The sequence below is a fragment of the Asterias rubens genome, chromosome 11 (assembly GCF_902459465.1).
Source record: "Asterias rubens chromosome 11, eAstRub1.3, whole genome shotgun sequence".
Taxonomy (NCBI): Eukaryota; Metazoa; Echinodermata; class Asteroidea; order Forcipulatida; family Asteriidae; genus Asterias; species Asterias rubens.
The window spans coordinates 14828983-14856554 of NC_047072.1; the positions used below are offsets into that span (position 1 = coordinate 14828983).

At 39.7% G+C, this 27572-nt stretch overlaps 4 protein-coding genes across 9 annotated transcripts in view; 2 read left to right on the forward strand and 2 right to left on the reverse strand.

Annotated features, from left to right (window-relative positions):
- Positions 1–209: 209 nt before the first annotated feature.
- Positions 210–9718, reverse strand: LOC117296570 (protein SON-like). Of its 4 annotated transcripts, XM_033779584.1 has the most exons (10): positions 9642–9718; positions 7602–8869; positions 6979–7166; positions 6414–6672; positions 5574–6034; positions 4990–5100; positions 4487–4609; positions 1864–2011; positions 1090–1277; positions 210–915 (listed from the first exon to the last, which is right to left on the reverse strand). In XM_033779584.1, exons 1-10 carry the CDS (start codon positions 9716–9718, stop codon positions 784–786), a joined length of 2955 nt encoding a protein of 984 aa, XP_033635475.1. In that variant the 3' UTR covers positions 210–783. The 4 variants fall into 4 exon arrangements, 2 of the variants coding, with proteins under 2 accessions (XP_033635475.1, XP_033635476.1); XR_004519778.1 differs by lacking the exons at positions 210–915; positions 1090–1277 and adding an exon at positions 3042–3145 and having other exon boundaries at positions 1924–2011; XR_004519777.1 differs by lacking the exons at positions 210–915; positions 1090–1277 and adding an exon at positions 3038–3145 and having other exon boundaries at positions 1926–2011.
- Positions 9719–10055: 337 nt separating this feature from the next.
- LOC117297043 (microsomal glutathione S-transferase 3-like) lies at positions 10056–18007 on the forward strand. 2 transcript variants are annotated; one of them, XM_033780165.1, is made up of 7 exons: positions 10056–10147; positions 11191–11392; positions 11919–11983; positions 12612–12669; positions 13344–13416; positions 16601–16734; positions 17047–18007. In XM_033780165.1, exons 2-6 carry the CDS (start codon positions 11252–11254, stop codon positions 16699–16701), a joined length of 438 nt encoding a protein of 145 aa, XP_033636056.1. In that variant the 5' UTR covers positions 10056–10147; positions 11191–11251; the 3' UTR covers positions 16702–16734; positions 17047–18007. The 2 variants fall into 2 exon arrangements, with proteins under 2 accessions (XP_033636056.1, XP_033636055.1); XM_033780164.1 differs by having other exon boundaries at positions 16601–18007.
- An 884-nt stretch (positions 18008–18891) lies between these two features.
- On the reverse strand, positions 18892–23977 carry LOC117296257 (dnaJ homolog subfamily B member 13-like). Its single transcript, XM_033779100.1, has 6 exons — positions 23789–23977; positions 22752–22855; positions 22384–22545; positions 21726–21883; positions 20289–20593; positions 18892–19852 (listed from the first exon to the last, which is right to left on the reverse strand). The coding sequence occupies exons 1-6, from the start codon at positions 23854–23856 to the stop codon at positions 19702–19704; spliced, it is 948 nt and encodes a 315-aa protein (XP_033634991.1). The 5' UTR covers positions 23857–23977; the 3' UTR covers positions 18892–19701.
- A 204-nt stretch (positions 23978–24181) lies between these two features.
- Positions 24182–27572, forward strand: part of LOC117296513 (cilia- and flagella-associated protein 47-like) — a 36113-nt gene continuing 32722 nt past the window's right edge. For both annotated transcript variants that reach the window (XM_033779482.1, XM_033779483.1), the window contains exons 1-3: positions 24182–24448; positions 26057–26211; positions 26848–27055. In XM_033779482.1, coding sequence (XP_033635373.1) covers positions 24299–24448; positions 26057–26211; positions 26848–27055 — 513 coding nt within the window. In that variant the 5' untranslated portion in view covers positions 24182–24298. The remainder of the gene's footprint in view (positions 24449–26056; positions 26212–26847; positions 27056–27572) is intronic.

The following is a 27572-nucleotide window of genomic DNA, read 5'->3' on the forward strand; positions in this document are numbered from 1 at the left end:
GGCTCCCTCTGAAGTAACATAGTTTTCGAGAAAGAAGTAATTTTCCACGAATTTGATTTTGAGACCTCAGAATTAGATTTTGAGGTCTCGAAATCAAGCATCTGAAAGCACGGAACTTCGTGTGACAAGGGTTGTTTTTCTTTCATTATTATCTCACAAGTTTGACAACCAATTGAGCTCAATTTTGCACAGGTTTGTTATATTATGTTCAGATACACCAAGTGAGAAGACTGGTCTTTGACAATTACCAATAGTGTCCAGTGTCTTTAACAAAGTATTGACTGGCTTATTGACAAAAAGTCAGCTACCATAGCTCACCCATGCAATGCATTAGGTGTGTTCTCACAAATGATGACTTTGTGGAAGTTTGCAACTGTTATGATGAGCCAGTTTTAAATATGTCTTCCCTTGTCTATTTTGTAGCTTTATCATGTACCTATTAGGGAGTATACTTTACATTTCATGTTGTGTTTCTGTACTGATACTGTTAAAGCCACCACAGGCATTGAACTTGGCTTTTGAAGGGGCACAGCAATTTGCCTCTGGTAAGGGGCACTCTATGAGCAAAATGAAAGTTTGTGTCATTTTTTTTTCAAATGGCACCTCAGCAAAAGCATATGGCGCAACTGCTGTGAGTTATTTCAAGGCCCGCCACCACATTGTGTAATGTTGCGTTTTAAACATAATGGGTATCAGTCCAAGACGCAAGGTCAAAACAAGGAATGCTGTTATATGTTCCTTCTCCATCCTTCCTTAAGCTCACATGTTAAAAATGTCTTTCTTTCATAATGATACGCAGCTATCCGCTGGGATGAGCCCCATTTTCTGCAGAGCAGCGGCAGCGGCTTGTGCCTTGGCTTGTTTTTTGTTGGGGCATGACACACTGGGTTGATACTCCTCATTGTTGATTCGCACCTGGAGTAATAAAAATAAATACATTTGATAACCATTATATCATCAAAGTGTATGAAAGTCTTGTTGTCAAACCTGACCCCTACTTCCACTCTGTTAGGCTTTCTCAGGCTACATTTGGTTATTGCGAGTATAATGTATACTAAACCCAACTACTCTTCATGACATGGGACTTGCCTTAAAGATAAAGCTCTTCTTGTGGGCTGGTCCTTTGTCTTCCACCAGATCAAAAGAGGGTGGTGACCACTTTCGCTTGTTGCAGATTTCCATGAGTGCAGAGACGGGATGCTTCCCTGATAAATCTTTGAAGATGGCCTTAGGGACTTGGTTCTTCTTGCGGCGTTGCTCATCTTCAGCTACAAGACCTGAGATGAGAAGTATAAAGCAAGCATTGAGTGACCAACTTGATAAATACCACTATTTTCAATTGCAACCTTCTGTACTTACCCATACATCCCCTCAATGGTCGCACTTACCGTGGTAAGCACTCCTTTTCTTCTATTATTAAGGTCAAATTTGTAGTATACTTTATGATTAAGTTTTTTTTAAATACTGTGTAGTCGGGTTGATTTACAGTGGACATTTTGTATGAGGCATTTTAATTTATCTTAATCTGACCCCTTGAAAAAAAACTAACATGTGTCTGTGTAAAGTTATTTACCATGTCACTCAAAAACCGTACTATTAAGTCAAAGAACTAACCCAGGGTAATTTGACAATTGGCATGCTCTTTGGCTAGTGTTTAATAAGGAGCTTGAAACGTTGACATCTTTGGGTGAAATATTTGGCGGAGTACACTTTTGTGGACAAACATAATATTTTAGAACAGTGCAGTGTCTTTATGCACAGTTTTATAATGAATTAACCACTGGCTTGTCTTACACCTCTAAATAACATTTAAAATAAAAGAGTTATGAAACTAAACATGTCGCAATTACATCACTTCGGTACCTTTTCTGTCTGTTTTGACGTCCAGTGCCAGCGGTTCCAAGACTCCTTCATTATTCTTGCCAAGACCTTCTCCTTGCTTCCATCCCATCTTGGCCATCAGCATGGCCCCCACGCCTCCCTTCAAAGGAGTCTGGTTGTGAAACATATCCTGTAGCAATACCGAAAAGTTTCAATGTTGGGGAAGGTAAGGGGAGACAATGGAAAACAATGTGTTATAATGTGCATTAAAATATCCCAATTTACAAACATTGTTTTATAACGGAATAGGTTTTAAGACTGACTATTCTGCTAGTGTTTCATTAAAATCATATCACTTTCACACCAGATCTAAGAATGATCAAAAAAGGGTCGTCTATTAGGATTTACCCAAGAAACCATTGCACTTGCCTTTTTGCAAATGTTTTGCAGTTGAATTTGAATGTATTGTTCTTTGCCAAAGACTTGAATTTTCTGCAACTTTCTTTCAACTTAAATAATGTCCAAAACGATGTTACTTAACTAAAATACTTTGTACTTGTAAGGGTCTCTGCTTTATAAGACACCTTTCATGAAACCTTCAACACTCGCACAATATTTCACATGTTATCATCGCTAATAGTTTAGCTTAACTAATAGTTTAGCTTAACTAATAGTTTAGCTTAACAAAGTAGAAACTAAACTGATCTGTTGGAACTACTAATAATTGCATGTTGAAAACACTCCATAAATAGATTCTGCCTTGTCATTGGTTTAGAGTGCATCACATGACATGTACTATACCCGTAGCAACCAATGTAATGTATCAATAGTAACTGAGGTACAGTACCAGTAGCAACAATCGTACTACACATGTAGCAGTGCTAGCTTCTTGGTACCTAGAAGTCAAGGCAGAATTTATATATGGGGATGTTATACAACAAATATGGACTGCTTTTACTCATGCTATGGTTTAACAGACTCCCTCAGTGAACCCAATCAGGGATAGATAAAGTGCTCCTGGGATCACCTTAGAAGTTGCAGTTTCCATAGCACTCGGAGGAGTCTATATTTGTGTACTAGTTGATTTGTATAAGAGTTATTTTAAGCACACAAGTGAACCTCCCATTTTGCCAAGACAAAAAGGGTAAACAACATAATATAGTTGCGTTCGATTCCAGCATCTATCAGACACATGTATGCTTAAATTACCTCTTACCTACCCATACCGCGTTGTACATTATCAATCCGATCTCTCCGTCGCACAGTTTATTTCAAGTCAGATGGATCTTCCAGAGAGAGCTGCAATGTGCTTGGTAACGTTTGCCTGTAACAAGTTTCCAGTGTTGTCAAGAGTGCTGCCCACACCCATGGCAGGAGTGGAATAGACCTCTCCTGTCATGGGTGCATGTGTACATTGGGTGGATTTATTACGGGTTCAAGGGGTGGTGTATAGGGTACTGCAACAATCTATCTATAAGTGGGTGCTCACCAATGCTACAAGTCCCTAGTTCCCTAACTGTATATTAGTATCATTAGTAGGCACTAAGAAAGCAAGAGTAGTGCCTTTTTATTTGAGAATAAGCCCCATCACAAGTTCAGTAACTTTAGGCAGCATCAGGTAACTTTGGCTATAGCTATGGCTTTATATGCCTTTTCAGCAATCCAGTCATAACACAGCTACAGTAAAAATGGATATACTTTTTAAAGTGTAACTATTCTATGTAGCATTACATTTCAAGGTGATCTGTCTATAGAATTAAGAATAAAGGGATAGTACAATCCCTTATATGAAGTGGGATTTAACAGTAGAGGTACTATGGCAGCACTCTTGTGACAAGTAACATACAATTTGAGCAAGGGAGGCCAAGTTCAGGGAAATGTTCAGCCAGAACGGCAAAGCTCCCCCCCCTCAGAAACAAGGGGGGAGTATTTGTAACTCAAAAGACAGCAAAGTTAGGAATGATCATGAAACAATATGGATTCTGTACCATGGGTTTTAAAACTTGAGTGGGTCAGGCTCAGCAGCCCCTTAGTGCATTTATGGAGTTTTAAAAACTATTCGATTCCACATGTTGGAAAGAACAATTGGAGGAACTTCAAGTAGATTGTTCTGTATAGTCTGAGAGCTATAAATGTCATTATAATGATAATAAACTGAATTAAATGATAAAGATTGTGTTTCAACCATGTTTATCACTTTTACAGTTTTGAAACAAACCAGCAACAAATCTTCACAATTTCTTTACCAATGTGCCACATTACTATGTTAACCAACAACATTGTTTACAGACTCAACTGATCACAAGCCTCCCTTTACTAGTTGGCCAGTCCCCTGCTCAAATTGAACTGGAAACCTGCTAGGGTTCATACACACATATATCTTCTAAAACTACATCTAACTAGAGAAAGTAAAGAAATTTCAAGCCACAAAATGACTTCGAAATTTTCCTATAGGGCTTTTTATTGTTTGACAAACATAGGAGATTGAGAAATAGTGTTTGTATAATTTAAAATGGACCCCACTGAAAAATAAAGATAAAAACTGAAGTTAACATTGGATTTTAATCTCCCCCGGTTATAAAATGGACTTTTGTGAATGTCAATATAGTGCAGACAATTGGAACGCAAAGGTTAATAAGAATTCAGAGACAATTGTGTAGCTAACCTTCTTTGCCCATGCCTGAGCTCTTGGGTCCGAGTTGGCAAGTTGCTCAGGGCGGAGTGTTCGCAATCCGGTATCACCGGTAAACATTCCTGGCTTCTGCTTACACATTGTCCAGTTACGAATCTGCGCAAAACAAATTTAATGCAAACAATAAAAATTCTTTATTCAAATATTCTAGTTATTACATTTTCATGAAAAACACTTCTTTGTTTCTGTATACTTATCCCTTAGCGCTAAATTCAGCAGCTTTGGCTTGTATGCTCCTCAGGGAGTTGAGAAAGTTTGAGGAATGGTTTTAGTACTTCTGATGAACAGGGATTTTAAAGTTGTATGTACAAGTATTATTATTGTTATTAACTAATGTAACTTGAAATGACTTTGTTGCACCGACAGATTTACAGAAAAGTGGATGAGAAAAGACTGGATGTAAAACTTTCTGATGATGCCAGCAGGTAACATACAATCCTTTGAACAATTTATGAAAAAAATGATTTAGTTTGTACCTGTGTCTGAGCCTTATGCATGACTGATAAAGCCTCCACATCATTAGGGTTACTCTCAAGCCGTCTTGCTGCCTTAAGTCTTGCCGATACCATCGCTGCAATGTCGACTTTCTGTTAAGATACAATCAGAAAACATCTGGGTTAGCAGCTCTTGTTTATGAAGTAGCCTTTTATTTGCCAATGTTACAACGGAAAATTAGTAACTTTCTTTTTGATTACAAAATGTGAAGTTTGTGCAAGTGTCTTGTACATTTTCTCTGAACTAGATTGCATATATTGTTCCTTCCTCCTGTGCATATATTGTTTCCTTCCTGTGCATATATTGTTCCTTCCTGTGCATATATTGTTCCTTTACTAATTTATTTGGGTTTACTGTCTTAATGTTTTGCCATTTTTACTCTTCAGATTGTTTTGTAAGGTCCTTGTACTTTCATTTGTTTTGATTGCTGTATATTTTCCTGTTGTAAAATTTTAATATTTTTATAACTACTTTGTTATGCGCTTGTGTACATTTTATGGAATGGGCGCAATATAAATGAATAAATTATAATAATTTTTATTGTATTACTTTGTGAAGCATGTACCTGAATTGGAACTTCCTCAAACACTGGTTCTACTTTCTTTGGTTGAACTGGAGGCACTGCAGCTACTCCTATAGGAACTGGCAACTGTGCTGCGTGTGCAGCTGTGTGTACCTCTGCTGCCCTTTGAACGGCAGCTGCAGCAGTTACAGCTGCATATTCAGCAGCAGCGGCTGCAGCAGGTATGGCAGAAGCTGCAGCGATGGCACTAGTGGATGGCAAAGCTCCAGCTATTATTCCAGCAAAGGTTAGAGGAGCTTGTGGCATTGGAATGACGGGTGCTGTAACAACAGGCGTTGCAGCAGGGATTGCAGCAGCAGGGATTGCAGCAACAGGGATTGCAGCAACAGCAGTTGGTACATTAGTGGTGAGTGGTGGTGGCATAGCAGCTGCAGCTACTGCTGCATCAGGAGCTACTGCAGGGGGAGCTACAACTGCTGCAACAACTGGTTGCATTGATGTTTCTGTGTGTGTAAACAAAAGTACAAATTAATTGTTGTTGTAAGCGGCAATTTCTACAACTCCATCATCAATATCATTTACAGTGGTAAAACAATACTGGATTTGCCAATTTCAATTGATGACGATAGTGACAAATTTGTCTTCATCTCAGAAATGCATCTGTGAAAAATAAAACCAGAATTTGCTACAGATTTTTTTGGAAAAAAAACCAAAAAAACAATATACAGGCCTCGAATTACACGCAGGCCATGGAGGCCCCCTGGATTTAGGTTTCCCATTAGATTTTTCAATGGGAATGCCCTTTGCAAAATGAAAATGCCCTTGTCCTTTCAACATGTTCAAGATGAAATTCCAGACCTGAATATAGATAGCGAGACCTACCAGTGGCTGTTAATGTTGCACCCACAGCTGCTACTGTTGCTTCTGCAGATGTCATTGTAGTAATCCCAGGGATAGGTATTATCTTAGTAGTTGGTTTAGCTACAGGGTCCATCATTTTGGGTTTCTTCTCCACAGCTATCCAATCTCCATAGGGATTGAGTCCCAACTCATCCTCTTTCTTACGGTGTTGGGAGCCGCTTGAGACGGGGAAGGTCAGGCGGAGCATCTCTTTGTCTTGGATTGGCTTCTGGACAGCATTCTGGTAAAACAAATTTTTCACAATAATTTGCTAAGCAGGAATAAACAAGAGACCAAGAAGCTCATTCCCTTGGTGCCCTTGAAATGCTACAGTATGCTACAGTAGAAATTTACATTTCCTCATAGGGTGCCCTTTACCAAGAAGAAAATGCCTTGGTGCCCTTGCCCTTTCAAAAATGAAGCATACGGGCCCTCCTTTGTACTATGGTTCCTACAGCCTGTCAAGGCCAAGCCGGTCTTGAGCCATGAACAAAGTCATCACCACCCCCCTCCCTCCCCCATCAACAAGAGGCACATGTTTTCTTACCTTGATATTCATCACAATCCCCAGTGGAGCTTCCCTGACTTTGAATGGATGCCTGATAAATGGTTCATCATTCTCTTCATCTGAACCAACGGGTCTGTTAACAGGTGAATCATCAGAGTCGGAGTAGTCCTTCTGCTTGCTGGAGATCTCCTTACAAACAGCCGTTAACTCTGCAACACTTCTCCCCTCTGCAAGATATTCAGTTTTAATAGACTTTTTAAAGAAAGATAAATAAATATGTGATTTGTGCAATGCATGTACAGTTTGTAAACATAAATCCAACCCGTGGTAATTGGGTGCTTGGCGCAATGGTTCATGTGTGACTGATTTAGCTCCCAACAAACTGGAATGCACTTCAAGAGTTCAGTGAATGAGTTGTCCCAACAGCTTGTCCATAGAACGTCTTGCTTGATGAGAAATTAAGTATTGTCATACTTGATTTTTATAAAACACATGGTTTATATAAAACACAACAAGTAAATTTGGGGGTCTGCTGCAATTTCAAGCACTTGCCGAAAGATACTGCAACAAAGCCAACAAAATTACCTGTTGTGTTTTGTAACCCTTTTGTTGGGAATCGTTAGAGTGGACGGTTACAATCATTGCAATTGCCAAAAACTTACCTTTTTTATCAACTCTTGTTACAGTACTTTTTGGAGTCAACTTCATGTACGGCGGAAACTCCCCACTCTGCATTTTGGCATAGGCATTGGCTTTAGCAATCTCAAGCAGTTTAGCTTTGTCAATTCTAAACTCATCAACCTTATAAGGAGATCTTGAGCGAGATCGCCGTCTGTGCTTTAAGTCACGATTTGAGTAATGCATGTCATATGTCCTTTTTCCATAGTAATCTCTTTCTCTTGAGTTGGATTTGTGTTTGTGATCTCTTGGTGATTTGGATCGGGATCTTGATGAATGACGTCGCTTCTTGTGAGATGATGATTTATGTATTGATGGGGATTGAGACCTGGAACGTGACTTATGCTTCCTCTTACTGCTGCTTTTACTCTTTTCATCCTTTTCATCCCCTTTATCTTTGTGTTTACTTTTATGTTTCTTGTCATGTTTGTGTTTTTTCTCCGTCTCTAAGTTCACCACTTCAGCACCATCCTCTTTGTCCTGTGCATCTTCCTTATCTTTTGATTTTGATTTCTTTTTGTTTTTGTCCTTATGCTCTTTCTTGTCTTTGTCTTTTTTCTTCTCCTTCTTGCTCTTGTCCTTGTGTTTATCCTTGTCTTTTGGTGATTCTTTATCCTTAACCTTTTCCTTATGCTTATGTTTCTTATGTTTGTGTTTCTTGTGTTTCTTTGATTTCTTTGTGTTCTCATCTTTAATTTCTCCACTTGAGTATGAGTCTTTGTCGTCTTCTTTGTTACTCTTTATCTCCCCTTCTCCTTCTTCATCATCACTCTCACTAGATGGAGACAACTCTCCCTCTTCATACACCTTCCTCCAGGGCTTCCCGTCTTTCATCTCTGCATCATCCTCATTTTCACTGTCATCTGAACTACTTCCTTCATCATCGTCATCTTCTTCCTTTTCCTCAGCTGCATCTTCCTTTTTCTCCTTTAATACTTCAGTTTCAATTGTCTTTGTAAAGAGCTTGATAGTTATTTTCTTGTCTTTGCTGTCTTTACTGGTGACGTCTGCTTTCTTTTGATTTGGTTCCTTCACCTTTGCATCTGTTTCTGTTTCATTGATGTACGACTCTTTTTCTGAAGGCTTCATTTGTTTATTCTCACTCTCGACTGTTTCTTGGGATGGTGTATGATCTGTTTGTTCATTGATTTGCGCTTCATCTTCAGGTTTTCCTTTGGTTTCTTTATTTTCAGTTGTTTCTTCTTGAACACCGTTTTTGTTGCTTTGTATGATCATGTCCTCAGTGGTATCCCTAAAAATAGATAATCAAATAAAATGCAAGTTAAATAAAAGATGCAGGGGTTATCACAGAATAGCAGGAACTACATTGAGCACCACCTCAGAATTTTGTTCAATCAACCTGGCTTCACCTACAAGGTTTGTTTGACGTTGATTTAATGTAACAATTTTGAATTATTAAACTTTCATGATTGACTGCTCAAACATTGGATGAAAAATAGCCCAGGTTGCATGCAACGCGACAGAGTCCAGGGTATAAAGGTCCTGTACCATTGGCCTGTACTCCTACGACCGAAAATTTGAGTACAGCGCGCAAGTTACTGGGTCTTACTCCAAGCCATGCAACTATGAGCTCACACTATCACACTATCACATACTTCATGATGATCACATCGCTAATTTCCTCCAGGGATATATTTGTTACTGCTGAGCTCATCGAAAATGCATTGTATTTGTATTCGTGGTTTCCAGTACCAGACGAGTGTCCATATGTTTTGTACACAAAGCACGGATTGGGTATTTTTTCTTTCCAGGACGAACGTGTGCAGATAATTATCCACGTTTGTCCTGGGAAAAAAATACGCGCACGACCCCCCCACCCATCACAACAGGCTGGGCATGTGGTCAACCCCCCCCCCCCCCAAATCATGCCTATGCCCCTCCCCCTTTCCCCAGACCCGGGGCGTGCGAGTGTAAAAATGTACGAATTCAATTCTTTTGTATTGTGTCAATAAACGTTCGATCTATAGTAACATATACAACTGTACAGGTTTGTTTGAGCTTACTCGGTTCCTTGTTTTTCCTTGAGTTCCTGCATTTTTTGCAACGAAAAAGTTCGTAGCACCTCGTCCAGACTGGCCATTTTGGTTTTCATGCAAGTAAAGTGGCACCAGCCCGTCAAGGGTTGTTGAACATTTTTTGTACGGGTAATCTTCTGTATTAAAAGAAGTAAAAACTACTATAATACATTTTAAAGCAAAAAATGTTGCAAGTATTTTGTTTAATATTTATTAAAAAATCTTGAAATTAATTTGTTAACTTCATAATAAAAGCAATGGGATATCTTTACTACTTATTCTTCTCTTCTAAAAAACAAACACCCTTTTAAAACATGGACTCGCCCAATTAGAGTTAGTGTGTACTCTGACACCCTGTCTTCTTGTCGTATGCACTGCATGCATTCCGTCGTAAAGCAAATGCCTCTGCATTCTACAAAGTACACAACAAATTTAACACATGAGAGTACGTGCGTACGTGTAATGGTCCCATGGTCTGCTGATTTTAGTGAACGGTACGTGAATTATTCGCTAAAACAAAGTACGTTTTATTGGGTTATATAAAATAGTTCTAAATAAATATGCATTTTTTTTATTCTCGTAAACTTTAAGCCTAAAGGCTGCAGCGCTGGTAGCCCCACTTGTGTGGCCAAAGGATAGCTGAACAGGATTCTTAATCCTTGGCCACACAAGTGGGGCTACAGTGCTGGTGGCCTGGAATGGAAAGGACTTCTTGCAAATTGTGAAATTATTTGATTGAATTGTTTCACAGTTTCATCCCCCAAATGTGATAAAGGTTGGATAACTTTCCGTATGGCGCCACCACCTTTTCACTAATTTTTACAAAAAGGGATATCTCATTTGAGGTAAATTACTTATATTATAATACTATATTATTTCAATCAAATGAAAAAGTGGTGGCGCCATACAGAAACTTTTCCGTTTTGCTATTTTCCTATTGGTGGAGAGCGCGTCACGTGGGTGTGTATATAAAACATTGATAAACCTTTGTTTATGACCAGTAAAAAGTGTTGAAACATGGGCACGACACATGAGCTTGCACCTGTTCTTATAAGACAGTTTCTTCATTCCTTTTGATCGAGAGCAACGGCTGAAACAGTTGTGCCATGGCCCACATCACGCGATACGCGCGACGTGCACAGCATTCCCTTATAAGGAGTTATTTACCTGAGGGCGGCGGAGGGCTTTACCATTTCATAGCTGGAGGGGTGTTGTGTTGAAAGAAATCATTGAATTTTGCATTTATTTTACTTTTTGACCAAAAAGTGTTTATGGAAAGGTATTTATGAATGGGAATCAAAGTGTGTTGAATCAGTTTTCAACTAGTGTAGTAGTTTAAACCCGCCGAGGCCTGGTTCTTGATAATTTACCTCGACTTTGTCTCGGTAAAATTATCAAGAACCAGGCCTCGTTGGGATTAAACCAATAGTTGAAAACCTCTTCACCACCATTGATTCCCTTAGTATTACTTTTTCTTTTTTTGATTTTAAAGCCAACTTTATATTTTCACAATTTTATTTATTTGTTATGTCTACAGAAAAGTAGTTTCGATACAACAAGGGAAAGTTGACTTTCCTTTTTGAAGTTGTTGGATTTGAATGCAACCTATCAAGATGGGTGTACTATCAACACTTCCTAAGGAGTATGGATATGTCGTCCTGGTGGGCTCAGCCAGTTATGTTATGTTGAGCTATTTGGGAATTAAAGTCAGTATGGCTAGAAAGAAATATGAAGTAGAGGTTGGTATTTCTCTATCTAATTTTGGTCCTCTCAAATAATAACACTGTACACATGAAACAATTGCTATTGTTCCTGGATTTGGTAGAGCGCTGGCACATTCATCCAGAGGTCGCAAAACCAGCTCCTGTCAACTCCAAATTTCTTTAACAAAACTCTTTCTTTGTTTTGTTCAGTGTTGAGAGGTTCAGCCATTAGAATTTAAGCAATTCTGTCATAAAATAATGGTGTCACTGTAAATACTAGAGCAAATAAATAAATGTAAATTTGTCAATACAAAAGCATTTTAAACAAGAGGTGTTTCGCTAACAGCAACACCTAAACTAAAAATGTATACAAAAAATTCTAGATAAACAACTTTTAAGCTTATGAATAAAGTATACACTGTAGGCTTGTATGATTACACAAACTACTGTATCTTTTTGGTTATATTATAATTGTAGGTTTTACTGTGTGTAATCTTTTATTTTAACTGGTTCTTAAGTAGAGGTTTACAGAGTTTTATTTTCTGTGTTTGTTCTTGAACAGTACCCAGCTATGTACAGTGATTCTCAGCCATTGTTTAACTGTGTACAGAGAGCTCATCAAAACACGTGAGTAAGCTAAACTGAATTCAAAATTACAGAATAGTTATTCAAATTGCCTTGTTAACAGCATTTTGGTGTGTAAAAATATGATATGTAATTCGAAAGTTCCCACCAATGGTCTTCCTTTGTTGAAGATAATTTCAAACAACCAATAAGTGTAACTTGAGATAAATACTTGGGCCTTAAAGAGTTGCATAACCACAACAAAATAGCCGAGTACAATCAAATTAAGCTTTCCAAAATAAGTTTACCATCCAACATACCATTTCTTATGTTTCCTGTGACTAGTGTAGTATCCTGCTCATTTCTTTTAAGCTAACAAGTTTTAAGGCTATTTTCTCCTCAAGTTAAGTCGCTCTATGAATTGTAAACTTCATTTACATTGTAGTTCTGAAGCCTTGGACATCGCCGAGGTTGGTTAATTGAAATAACTCGATACCTCGATCTGCCTTCTTTTAAATGCTCTGTAGAACCATTTAATTTTCTACACCAGTTAACATATCCCTTGTTCAAGTAATGGTTTTGGTTGAATTGCCAGTGCCTTCCTGAATGGTTTTCTTCTCTTCAATTTAAAATAACTGACAGTCAAAGATCCAAAAGTTAAAACTGGTTGTGTTTTGTATATCCATTGCAGTTTGGAGGCGTATCCACCATTCCTGTTTTTCCTGGCAATGTCAGGGATTAGATTTCCGGTAAGAAGTAGTCTAGTGGCCAAAATGCAGCTCGGGCAAAGACATCATTTTGGAAGGCTATTTAATATATTGAACCATTTATATGTGCATTTGTTTCAATTTTATTTTGGACGTGGTGGATGCAGGGTTCTTAGTTCTTAGTTTTTGTGTTTTGTTTTCTCAAAATGAGGGCCTTCTAATTTATGACATTTTCATGGGTTGGTTTACTGATGTGAATGTTGAATAGAGTGTTGGGATTAATTAAAACCTTGATCTAGATTAAATGTCAGGAGATGAAATATGTATACATCAAACCAGGCCCCCCCCCCAAAAAAAAAAAAAAAAAAAACAGCCTTGGAGGCCATAACCTCTGTTTTTGTGCCCGTTCAAAGGTGTCCCATAGACTTTAGTATGTTCCAATGGAATTTCCCTTTGCAAAATGAAAATGGAAAGCCCTCTCAACAGATTACATTCCAGGACTGGTACACACATATTGGTACTGTCAACAGCTCCCCAATACTCATTACCAAGTAAGTTTTTATGCTAACAATTATTTTGAGTAAATTACCAATAGTGTCCACTGCCTTTAATGCAAAAGGTGGTTACACATAGAATAATCCTCACCCTGAGGCGTAAAGTCATTGTCAGTTGTTACTTTTGACAACCTCTTTATTACCACACTCTTGTTATTGTAGAGAGCATCAGCTGCATGTGGTGCAGTATGGATCTTGAGTCGATTCAGCTATGCTCATGGCTACTACACAGGAGGTAAACAGAGTTTACTGAATAAGGATTCATCAGTCATTGTTTTATAGTAATGCAAGAAAAGATGATGGGGGTTGCTGGATAAAGATTCTGCTGTGAATTCTAAAAACTCTTTTGAGAATCATGCTTGATTTATACAGTGTGTGCCCTTTTCTTGCAAAGGATTTACCCATATGAATGAATTGAATGCTATGTGAGGAACGTACCTCTGCCATCCCTTTTTAGTGTGAAAAGGCCTAAAGTTGGACTTGAGCATACCAGTGCTAATCAGTTATACAGGATGGCAGGGCATATTGGTGGTTCTATTCTAAAACAGTAAAGTATTAAGAAGTATCATCACATACCTCAGGGTTCTGCCCACAGTGGCCGGTGCCAGAAAACCCGCCCGGCACTTCACATACCTCAGGGTTCTGCCCACAGTGGCAGGTGCCAGAAAACCCGCCCGGCACTTCACATACCTCAGGGTTCTGCCCACAGTGGCCGGTGCCAGAAAACCCGCCCGGCACTTCACATACCTCAGGGTTCTGCCCATAGTGGCCGGTGCCAGAAAACCCGCCCGGCACTTCACATACCTCAGGGTTCTGCCCATAGTGGCCGGTGCCAGAAAACCTGCCCGGCACTTCACATACCTCAGGGTTCTGCCCATAGTGGCCGGTGCCAGAAAACCCGCCCGGCACTTCACATACCTCAGGGTTCTGCCCACAGTGGCAGGTGCCAGAAAATCCGCCCGGCACTTCACATACATCAGGGTTCTGCCCATAGTGGCCGGTGCCAGAAAACCTGCCCGGCACTTCACATACCTCAGGGTTCTGCCCATAGTGGCAGGTGCCAGAAAACCCGCCCGGCACTTCACATACCTCAGGGTTCTGCCCAAAGTGGCAGGTGCCAGAAAACCCGCCCGGCACTTCACATACCTCAGGGTTCTGCAAACAGTGGCCGGTGCCAGAAAACCCGCCCGGCACTTCACATACCTCAGGGTTCTGCAAACAGTGGCCGGTGCCAGAAAACCCGCCCGGCACTTCACATACCTCAGGGTTCTGCAAACAGTGGCCGGTGCCAGAAAACCCGCCCGGCACTTCACATACCTCAGGGTTCTGCCCATAGTGGCCGGTGCCAGAAAACCCGCCCGGCACTTCACATACCTCAGGGTTCTGCCCATAGTGGCCGGTGCCAGAAAACCCGCCCGGCACTTCACATACCTCAGGGTTCTGCCCACAGTGGCCGGTGCCAGAAAACCCGCCCGGCACTTCACATACCTCAGGGTTCTGCCCATAGTGGCAGGTGCCAGAAAACCCGCCCGGCACTTCACATACCTCAGGGTTCTGCCCATAGTGGCCGGTGCCAGAAAACCCGCCCGGCACTTCACATACCTCAGGGTTCTGCCCACAGTGGCAGGTGCCAGAAAACCCGCCCGGCACTTCACATACCTCAGGGTTCTGCCCACAGTGGCCGGTGCCAGAAAACCCGCCCGGCACTTCACATACCTCAGGGTTCTGCCCACAGTGGCAGGTGCCAGAAAACCCGCCCGGCACTTCACATACCTCAGGGTTCTGCCCACAGTGGCCGGTGCCAGAAAACCCGCCCGGCACTTCACATACCTCAGGGTTCTGCCCATAGTGGCCGGTGCCAGAAAACCCGCCCGGCACTTCACATACCTCAGGGTTCTGCCCATAGTGGCCGGTGCCAGAAAACCCGCCCGGCACTTCACATACCTCAGGGTTCTGCCCATAGTGGCCGGTGCCAGAAAACCCGCCCGGCACTTCACATACCTCAGGGTTCTGCAAACAGTGGCCGGTGCCAGAAAACCCGCCCGGCACTTCACATACCTCAGGGTTCTGCCCACAGTGGCCGGTGCCAGAAAACCCGCCCGGCACTTCACATACCTCAGGGTTCTGCCCACAGTGGCAGGTGCCAGAAAACCCGCCCGGCACTTCACATACCTCAGGGTTCTGCCCACAGTGGCCGGTGCCAGAAAACATGCCCGGCACTTCACATACCTCAGGGTTCTGCCCATAGTGGCAGGTGCCAGAAAACCCGCCCGGCACTTCACATACCTCAGGGTTCTGCCCATAGTGGCCGGTGCCAGAAAACCCGCCCGGCACTTCACATACCTCAGGGTTCTGCCCATAGTGGCCGGTGCCAGAAAACATGCCCGGCACTTCACATACCTCAGGGTTCTGCCCACAGTGGCCGGTGCCAGAAAACCCGCCCGGCACTTCACATACCTCAGGGTTCTGCCCACAGTGGCCGGTGCCAGAAAACATGCCCGGCACTTCACATACCTCAGGGTTCTGCCCATAGTGGCAGGTGCCAGAAAACCCGCCCGGCACTTCACATACCTCAGGGTTCTGCCCATAGTGGCCGGTGCCAGAAAACCCGCCCGGCACTTCACATACCTCAGGGTTCTGCCCACAGTGGCCGGTGCCAGAAAACCCGCCCGGCACTTCACATACCTCAGGGTTCTGCCCACAGTGGCAGGTGCCAGAAAACCCGCCCGGCACTTCACATACCTCAGGGTTCTGCCCACAGTGGCCGGTGCCAGAAAACCCGCCCGGCACTTCACATACCTCAGGGTTCTGCCCATAGTGGCAGGTGCCAGAAAACCCGCCCGGCACTTCACATACCTCAGGGTTCTGCCCACAGTGGCCGGTGCCAGAAAACCCGCCCGGCACTTCACATACCTCAGGGTTCTGCCCATAGTGGCCGGTGCCAGAAAACCCGCCCGGCACTTCACATACCTCAGGGTTCTGCCCATAGTGGCCGGTGCCAGAAAACCCGCCCGGCACTTCACATACCTCAGGGTTCTGCCCATAGTGGCCGGTGCCAGAAAACATGCCCGGCACTTAGGATTCCCCAACCACCACTGGAAAAATGTCCTCTGTTTCCGTCCACCACACATTTTACTAATTTTTAAATCACCCTTGCAATGTCCTATCAAAGGTTTTCAACGAAATGTAAATTGGGTGTTTATCAGTAAGAATGGTATCCGAAGCCATTAATTTTGAGCACTTCTTTGATTTAAGTCTACCATGTAACTGATCCATCTCGCAATGGTTTCCAGGGAAACATTTTTCCACCACTAAAGAAATTCTGGGCAGAACCCTGATACCCTCCCCATCCAGTCAACAAGCATTTATTTTACCATTCAATTTCATTGTATTTTATTCTGCCTTTGTTTTTTGTCAAGAACCGAAGAAGCGTACGCGTGGAGCCTATGGATATCCAGCCATGCTTGGACTCTTTGGAATGACAATTGCCTTCGCTGTTCGTCAACTCCAGTGGGTCTAAAACGTCTAGCACTGATTTTGAATTGATTAAGAGGTGTGCAGTATAATTAGACTAGATAGTGCTGATCAGTTATATGAATATGGTGCATGTATAAATGTCTTGATTGGTCAGAGCTCATTTGTAGTTTAGACATTTATTTCAATATTGGCAACAACAAACAAATGTATGAAGTATCCTATAAGCGTTACATACAGACTACAAACAGTGCTTGAAACATCATTATTACAAATTTATGATACCTAGACCTAGACTGTTAATGTTATATTATTCATTGGACAATCTGAGATTTAAAAAATTGTATCAGGAAACTACTTGAACATTATGCATTGTTCATTATTTAATCAGGTGGTAGCCATAGAGCAAGGCCGTTTTGAATCATTTGAATCCAAAAGCATCCAATCAGACACCTTCAAGTTTTGGATTTAGTCCCCAGGGAAATACAGGACGGCTTGTAGGTAGGTTGTTATTTGAAAATGGAGCTATATATTGAAATAGTTGCATTGTACGTGTTTAATTGTATTCCATTGTTTCTTTTGGAAGAATTTAATTATCTTTGTAATCTAGTGTTCGATTATTTTCTAACTAATCTTGTTTGTACTGCAGAATAAATTAGTCCGAGTAAATTTACTTGCAATATCAAAGCACAAAGACATTCTTAGTTTCCTTTTACACATGGTTGGTAGGACACTGTTGGAAAAATTACTCTTGCATTACTAAAATGTTCCTTTGCACCAATGCAGTCAATCGCCTCCAAGTTGCCTGGCAAAGTTGCCTTGTGTATTTTCAAGTCACTTACTCTTAATTATATATTAAGGCAAGTATACACGCACATAGGTTGTTATATTGATAAAGGATATGCAGTATCCCTTTTGTGTTGGTGTTGCGCAAAATATTCACAGGGCTTAGTGTATGCCAGTACAGTTAGTGATTCCTCAATGATGGCAACACTTGTTTTATGGATAAGCTATTTTTCATATACTTAGGATATTATATACTTTGAAGATTACCTTTAAAATTAGCTAAAATATATTCTCATATTGACAGCTGTGTAATACAATTCCACCTCAGTGAGATCCCTGCAAATTTGTCATTTTGTATTACCACATGAAGCAAGGATCACCACATGAAGCAAGTTAGTTTTAGCTGACCAACTGCCTTCTGATTAACAACTCAAATTATGAATTTGTAAAGATGGGTTGAAAATATTGATGAAAAGAGTATAATATATATTTTTACAATTCAGATTTTAACTGTGTACAATTTATTGAGGACAGAATGAAATAATATGCAAATATATTAGATTTTGTAATTCCTAATATTGGATTGTATGATTGTGTTATTTTTGTGACGATCTGTCTGTCATGTCTGTTATGTTAGTGAAAGCTTGCATCTTTTCAGTTTAAGAAACTGAAGGATTGAGATATGACATACAGTCTTGTGATAATGCTTTCTTATGATTATTACTTTTCATGAAGACTTGTGTACTTTACAGTATTACCCCTGTTAATCAGACACTAAGCAGTCTCCCTAGGAGTATGCAGCACCATCAGCAAAATGGGTGCACAATGTGCTTAAAGTTCACACAATCCAATCCCCACCTTCACAGCTACCCATTTACTTATCGGTGATAAGAAGCAATGTCAAATGTCTTGCTAAAAGGGAACAAGTCTCACACGAACCCACACTCCAATGTATCAACCATTAGAACTTGAGGCGCTCTTAGCGCTACCCATTTCTTCTATACTGGGGGGGGGGGGTAACTGATATGTGCGTTCTTGCCTCGTGGCCCGTATTTTATAAAACCTGTAAGCACAAAAACTTGCTAATCACAGAAGATACTGCTTAACAGAAACAGGTTACCAGCCAGAATGTCATTAAGTTTACATTGTTGCAACTGGGGTCCCATTCAATTTTTAATTAGCAAAGAAATTTGTCGAGCAGTGTTTTCTGCTTAACAGCTTTATGAAATTGGGCCTCTCCTATTTTCTCAGTGTCCCTTGAAAAACTTCAGTAAACGTTTCTCTTAAAAAGGGGCTCTTTACCAAGGTCCCATTTTCATTAAAGCTTGTAGTAGGCACAAACAACTTGCTAAGCACAAAAAATCTTGCTTAACAGAAACGGGTTACCTTATTGCAATTAATGAAAAGGTCCAATCATACAAACAAATAAGAATCTTACAACTCAAGATCATACTTTCAACAGTTTGTGTGTTTATTCCAACAAACAAAAATATTTTACATTCAGTATGTACAATATACATGGCTTTTTGAAAAGGACGGTTTCCTGATTTAAGAAATTGAAGTACACGGAATATTTACAACTTGGAAAATTTAAGATTTGGTTCAACTGTCATTTTCCATGGGTTGAAGACGAATGAATTAAATGCAATATGAAATATAAAACTATTAAAAAATATTTAACACAAAGGGCCACATCACAAATTTTCAAACAATTTAGCCCTGAAATAAGGCAGTTAACGTTTGTAAGATTGGTGGGCTGGAATCTTGGTTCCACAAATATAATGACCCCTTGATGCTGCTTAAATATCTCAACTGGAAATTCCAATGGTCTAAAAAAGAACTATTTTAAACGCATTCAAGAAAATGTGGCCATCATCAAGGCCAAGTAAGGAAATGATTTGCGAAAAGATGATGCTATTTTTAATTAGCAACCACCATCACAATTCATTTTTATTTTTTATTGGCTGCAAATATATATTTGAACACTTCTGAAGAATGGCAGAATTATTGTTGTAATTAAGGTATGTTTTAGACAAGCCTCATAACCCTGGAGCTGAATCCAGTTTGTGAAATCCTCAAAAAGATTTATCTAGTACCCCAAGTCTATCTCGCAGCTTTCAAGTTAAATTTAAGGCATCAACATTCTGTGATTTCTGGTACCAACCAAACAGAAGTCATCCATGAATCACATACATTTGAAGAATGCCCAATCTCTTGAAGCCCCTCCCTGGATTAAACAATATTTAAAGACTGTGTGTTACTACAGTAGTGCTTCCTTAACTAGATGCTTCTTCTCAGGTATAAGCTGTTTAGGAAACTCGATGTCAAATCGGATGACGAGATTGCCTTTATGCTCGGGGGCTTTGGATAGCGGCATGCCTTCACCGGGGACAATCTTCTCATATCCGGGGCTGGAATAAAACAAAAACAAACAAAGTATAATTATTATCGGGAAAATCAGAAAAACTGTAATTAAACAGTTGGTTAAACCATACACCATATGAACACGTTGGTCGGCCATAACATCACATGGTCTAATGAATAATCAAAGTTTCATTAACATAAATTGAAAGCAGTGTCTCATTTGCAGCTACGACTGACTATCGCCGGATTTCCACATCAAAGTGCATTGAAATACGGGCTGACATTGTGACACATAAAGCAACAGTCACAGTCAAAAATTCAGAAATGGATCAAAGCATCAAAGGAAATGCACAAGTTAAATTCCAATATCAGTGAAGTTGTTTCTGACCTGTTACAAATCAAACTATCAATGATATTTGTTTTGATACTTTGTATAGGACAGGAACTTCACAAACAAATCTTCACAAGGATGAGGATACCAACCTGATAATGTCATTGATTGGAATATTAAGGAGACGTCCATCTAACGTTGGCACCTCAACACTACATCCAGTCAAGGCTTTGCCTAGAAGGACTCTAGCTGTAAAGACGAGGTCATTGCAATCTCGCTTGAAGCGAGGATGAGGTTTATCCCTGACAATAAAGACGATATCAGCTGGTACATTGTTGGGTCCTTGGTCACCTTCCTTGGGGAATGTGATGCGGGTGCCTTCACGCCACCCTTTCTTTACGGTGATTGTCAGGATCTTATCACGGATACTGGAGGTGTGACCATCTTCATTCATCACCTGATGATACATAGGGATATTTGTGAGTATTTGGAAGAATTATTGTGACTTTTATAAGAGTGGATGAACCATTAAAACTGTTTAAAAAGTTTTTTTACAAGTAAAAGTCTGTCTGTGTCGTAAGATTGTAATGACATTTAGGATCTTTGGTTGTTTTGTATGATTACTGGCCTTTTAAGGATCAAGAACATTTAAACCTGTTTTTTTTTTAAGACTTAACATACATGTACCATGTCCTCTGTCACATCTTTTGAGGTGAACAGACTATGTGGCACAAAAACAAGAAGCTGCCAAGATACACAGGTTTAATAAGGGTTAAATTAAGAATATAAACTTTTGGTTTTACCGTATACACTGATGTGTGTTAGCCATAGAGCTATATATATTGACTAGAGTGCTAACTTGCTCTGCGTTTTGAAGCCACCCTGGGCGCAGACATGTTTGGTGTGTTGCGTGAACTCGGAATTTTAAGAGAACACATTTTGCCGCGATTATCTTACATTCTGCGTGTGCGTATACGTACGCAACTGTCCACTGGCGTACGTCCGCGCTACGAAAACCATAACTTCGACTTGGTTGCCGTACTAAAAAAAGGTAAACGCGCCTTTTAATCATGACGCACATGACGCTCGCAGTTTGTGCGCTGATCAGCAGATTGTGCGTTCACATTTACTTTTTTTTGCTTCGATGGCACATAAAAAAAGAACAGACGCACGATCATGCAAATAGCCGTACAATTGCCGTACAAAATTTCAAGCTTTTGTATTGGTTTGTACATAAACATGGATGCGCCCACACGGCTTCAAAACCTTAGTGCGTGTATAACGGGGTGTTAGCGCTCTAGTCAATATATATAGCTCTATGGTGTTAGCACTGTTTACTCAGTACTTACCCGAGCTCTGTGATTTTTTGCATATAGAGCAGTACTGATGAGTATACAGTGCTAAAACACATCAGTGTATATGGGTAAAACCAAAAACTTAATATTCTTTATCCCCGATGCAAATTTACCCATATTAAAAGTTAAATTAAGGTTTTAATATAATCTTTGGTGCAGACCGGCATTAATTACCTGTGATATAAGTTCGAGGCATTCAAATATCATTTGTATTGATAACATAATTGAACTTACTCTTCTGGAGATCTTCATCTTCTTTGTGCATCCATGGAAAATCTCTTCAAGAGACAGAGTTAAATCTCTCTCAATAGATGCATCTTGCTTCTTTCTCCCACGTCCTCTCAGACCACCAAAGCCCATACTTGGATCTCCATCGCTTTCATCAAAGAATTCTGACAAGACAAATCATGGATTGATTCACAGTAAGGTAAAACAATGACCTACAATGTTGTTATATTTGCAAGTCCTGTATTGCCTTTGCATGCTTTTATTAGTTGCATATTCTGAAATTCTATATCAATACAATGACAAATGAATCAGGTAAAAAGAATGCAGAGCAAACAGCTCTCATAATTGAAAATTAAGATGATCTTGTGTGCTTACAGATTTGAAAACTATAGCATATCGCTTTGTGGGGTGTACACATCCTTCAATACCTCCGCAAAATTCTTATTTTGAAATGGTATAATTTTCTGAATTGTGTAGAAATGTTTTCGATTGACCCCTTGCATAATGCACAGTGCACCTACATGCGCTTAACCTATCCGCAATTTTGGGAGACAAAATGTACACAAAGGAGTTGACTCCCAAAATGGTGAGAATGAAAGTCGCTCATTGTGCGGAGGTGTGTTTCACGTTGAGCAAGGGGTGAAGATGCCACTGTTGTACTTACCACTGAATGGATTGTCCCCACCAAAGAATTCTCTGAACACCTTGTTGGCATCACCATGAAATGTGTATCCGTGGGTCCATGCTCCACTCTCCATCTTGCCCTCAGGAACACCATTCTTCAATCCTTCCTCGCCAAACTGGTCATATACTGCCTTTTTCCTTGCTGTAGAGTAAAGTGCATTTAGAGATAAATCAGTATTTGGTAACTTGAGAATTTTGAGGGTTCAATCTTTAGAAATTGACTTGCATTTACATGTACACAGTTAATTCTTTGGCAACTCACTGCAAAATGTTACCAAGTTCGGAGGGTTAATTTACTCTGGTTCTTTCTAGTACTTATTGATTCATGTGTTAAAAATTGCAACTTACGATCGCACAGCACATCATATGCCTCAGACACTTGCTTGAACTTCTCTGGGGCACCCGATTCTTGGTTCTTGTCAGGGTGGTATTTCAAAGAGAGTTTCCGATATCTGGAAAAAAAGAAAAAAAAGGGTAAACATAATGATACTCATAATAAATATGCACACATAACTATTTCTTGCATTTATACCATATTATGTCCCTTTGTGTGATGTGATAAAGCAGTTTGCAACAGCTAAATCTATTTTCTGAATGCTTAAGTGTAACATAATTCTCTGTATGCTACATCCATTTTACACAAACTTTCTCCACTGTTTACTTCAAAAAGGAATTGCATTGAGAGCTAGCCCCATATTGAGGTTTAAATGTAAACACACTTCAACTCAATATGTGTGTCATTTGAGGTGATAGTGGGTGTGCCACTCAACAGTCCTTTGCTATTATTTATTATTAGGATTGATGACTTTGACATGTGTGATTTTGGGTCAAGTTACTTACAATATGTTAGTTGCGATAACGTAACCCTCCTGCCGACGCCATCGGCAGGAGGGTTACGACGTTACGTTATCGCAACTAACAATATGTAAAACTAGCTTTGGGGATGGAAATAGCAAAAACCTGGGCATGTTTGGTGCGATGCCGATGAATTACCACACACACACACATCAGGATAAAAAGATAATTAACAGTCATTCATGCATAATCAACCAACAACTAATAAACAAACAATTTGAATTATCATTATTTATATTTATAACATTTAGTCATTACATTTATTAGGGCTAGGCCTAGTCCTTATTTATATGGAAATTCACTTATATTTAGGATTGAAGTATACATCATTACAATACATGTATGTAATTACACAACTTGAACATGATTGTCATGCTTCAGTGCTTCGCAAACTTTGTTTTTTAATAAAAATAAATTAAAACACTGAAGTGAATTAAGTTGGTCGGTTGGAAGTGTGGAGAAACATGAGAAGTGAAACAAAAAAGTAAAGCAATTTATAAAAATAAGAAAAACTGAATGTGAACACTTACGCCTTCTTGATATCTGCATCTATTGCCGACCTCGTTAGGCCCAGAATACCGTAGTAATCCTGTCCCATTTTAATTGGAAATTATTAGAAAACTTCTAGTAGGCTAATGGTAATTATTGGCGAGTCTAAAATGGGTGCTATGTAAGGTGCTGCTATTCCTGCTGCAGAGTTCTCCTTTTATTTTTTAACAATCGCCAACCCGTAATCCAAGTCGACGATGTTTATATTGTTGCCATGGATGATTGAACACAAGAGGGCGCTGCTAAAAATTATCGTATGCCTGCGCAGCCGCACACGAAAATAAAAGGTACTGCTGTTTTTATTATCGTCTGCGAGTTCGAGTCAGTCGGCCCCTAGCGGGCAGCAGACGATAAACGGCAAACTGTGCTTGGCAACAACTTTATGAGCAACAACATGGCAGCTTTTTGAGAAACTTCTCAGCGAAACGTCAACTTAATTTCCCCCAAAAAGTTTTTTTTTAGAGCTTAGTTTGTTAGTTTTTGTGTTCAATATGGCAGGAGACATATCAGGGGTACGAATTATTCCTCCAGTGATTGAGTTTATGGATGCAGAAGCCAACGTCGTCCACGCTCAAACTGTCACGGTGCAAAACATCAGCAAGTGCAGCAAGCAAATAAAGTTCCACGGACCAAATACAAATGTAAGCGAACTCGGGTACAAAATTTTAAAACCATTATTTTCGAAACGAATTGTTACTCGAAAATACATTTTGCATGTCGTTCATTTTTTTTTACAAGGAAAGCCTACTTATTGTCTTTTCTTTTTTATTCATGTTATTGTTACTCAGCTGGTCAGGCCTATTCCATCTTCATGATCATGATGATGCAGCTAATTTCCTTGAAAAATTTTTTGACTTTCAGTTTGATAGATTTTTTAATTATTTTTATATATATATATATTATTATTATTATTATTATTATTTTTTTTTTTTTGGGGGGGGGGGGCTGAGTTAAAGCGCTTGCAAAACCCTTTCAAATGTAACTTTTAATAGGCCTACCAATTGTTCAATTTCAACCCCAACAACAAATTATTTCTTTTTCAATTTACCAACCACCAAAGGAGAATTAATAAATATCCTACACTGTCCTAGTAGCCTAGTAGTACTAGTAGTAGTAGTAGCTATGTTGTAGTAGAAAATAAAGGCATACAATTTTGTTTGTGGAAATAGCCTACTAGTACTACGTACTAGTATACTATTTGATAGTTTTTAGTTGTCCTTTTTTAAAATGACCACCACCGAAACATGAACAGACCAATGTGTTGGAGTGATTAACTATTAAATTTAATGTTTTTCTTTACATAGGGAACTTACTTTTGCTGAAATTACATCCGAACTTGATAATTATTTAATAGGCTTAACACAAGTTTCTGAATCCTGTTTTTTAAAAGAAACCACATTATTGAACTGCACAGAAGAGGTGGGTTCAATTCAAATGACAACAAAGGCTTGTTTCAAGACTACAATAGGAGACATCTAACTGGGGTCTAGATGCCATAATGCAGGGCTTTGGATAATTAAATTGTAAAACCACAATTGATGTCTAAGGGGATTAACAATAGATGCAAAACATGGTGTAAAATACCCACTAGACCTGTAAACTTCTGCAGTCTAGCAGTCTAGTATATTTTCAGATATCAATATAAAATATTTTCAAATACATATTTTTGAAGACCTTAAGTGTTACCTTTAAAGTTTAATGCAAGCCTCATAAAAGTTCATTAGATATATAAACAAAATGTTAATATTTAGGAAAAGATTTGTATGGTCCAGTAAACATTCTGAGTTGACCTACCATTACAGTAAAAGTTTCTGAACTACATGACCTGTGGTGTAGTGGAGAAAGTCAAGCTCTAGCAAACATTCAAATTTGTGTTTATGAGTAAAGAGAATGACGGTGCATTTATAATAATAATAATGAACAGTTTTTGTATTGCGCACAGTTACAATTAAGTCTCAAAGCGTTTGATGTACTGTTCTCATTTAAACTCTCAAGTTGCAGATGCAATCAAAGATTATTATATCATTGGAAAAAGAAGCATCAGATCTTTTCAATTGATGGAAATGCATTAGGGTTGCTGTTAATGATGCTTATCAATCTTGTTTTTAACATTTTCTCTAATACATGTAGTTTGACTAATTTGAATGTGTAACCAAAGCTATAGGAAAATAGAGACTGAAACCAAACACTTTCCCTCCCTCTACAGTTAAACATGAAAAACTATACACTGCCCACAATATCTTTTACAGAAATTCAAGTTGATTGTGAAGAACCCAGACAGACCAGTAGCACCAGGCCTGGAGGTGACAGCTACTGTTGAATTCTTCACTGAAGAACCTCAGGATTGCCAGGATGGCCTCATCCTTCTTGTAGATGAAGATGTAGTTGAGATACCCCTCTGTGTGTAAGTAACCATTGCCAAACTGTGTGAGCTCCCTTAGTGTTAGTGAATCTAACCCAATCCATGTTCAATGCTGTTTGTTATAATTAGCTGTGTGATTAGTGGTGTGATCTGACATTCAGCTGACAAAAAGCCATTTTAAGATGCGGTGGACACAATACTAGACATGGTTAGGTTTGGGTAAATTTGTCTGTAGACGCTCAAACCAAACAGTGCACTCCTATAATGGCCACCATACGTCAAACCTCTAAAAGGCTAATGTACATTTTCCTCTGTTGGATTACGTTTTAAATTGTTTGAATCATTTATAACTATTGTGGTTAATCCTTCCCACATTGTAAAAAGGACGCAACTTCAGAAGAATAACCTCACGGTATCATATTTTTAACTCATAATAGTTTTTAAATAAATTCTTTTAGAATATAATGGGTAGTTTTTATTATTATTTAAAGTAACTAAGTACATTCCATTATGCCATCTTCATTCCTGCTGAAATGTAACTTGATTACACTAGCAGACCTGTAAACAAAACATTAAAAATGAAGCAGTCAGTGATAAGTCATTTAAAAATTCATCTCTAGTTGACATTTCATTTTTTTTTACAAATATTTGCAATGTTTTAATTTTTTTGTTCAACAGCTACAGCCCACAACCCCTTCTTGACTTGGAAGGGCCAGCCAATTTTGGCACAGTAGTTCGTAATAGCAAAGTACTTTCTACTCAAGTTTCTCTGTATAACCATGGCTCCTTGCCAGGGAACTTCAACATTAACTACACTGGTCTTCAACCAATCACCATCTTCCCTACAACTGGTACCCTGAAGCCCAAGACTGCACAGGTCATTAAGGTAGGTTTGTTAAACATCACATTTAATTCAAAGCACGTCGGCTTTAAGTGGTCGCCTCATAGCAATGAAAATGACGTCGGATAGGACCACTTTGCCCTCAATAAGCCTTTTTGAGGTATGGCGGACACAATGCTACAACACTGTAAAGTTGTGGTAAATTTGTGCGTATTGACCATAGAAATAGAACGTATGTTATTCAGTGAAGTGCGCATTTTAGGCGACGCGGCGTTTACACGTAAACCTAATGACCACCAACATGGTGAGCGTGGCATCAGTCGCGGCGTGTGACACGCGCGTATCACGTCCGCCATACCTCAAAAAGGCTTATAGCCTGACTTTCTCTTCCCTTAACCGTCCTTTATTTGGCATCTGCAAACAACAGATGCAGTCTGACCTCCATCGAGGGGAGGAGGGACGATTGTCGAATGTTCAATCACAGCGAAGTCTTCCTTGATTGACGCCACAAAAAGGGATGGACGGAGTCACCTCCAAACAACTTTGTCTGTTTTTTTTAACA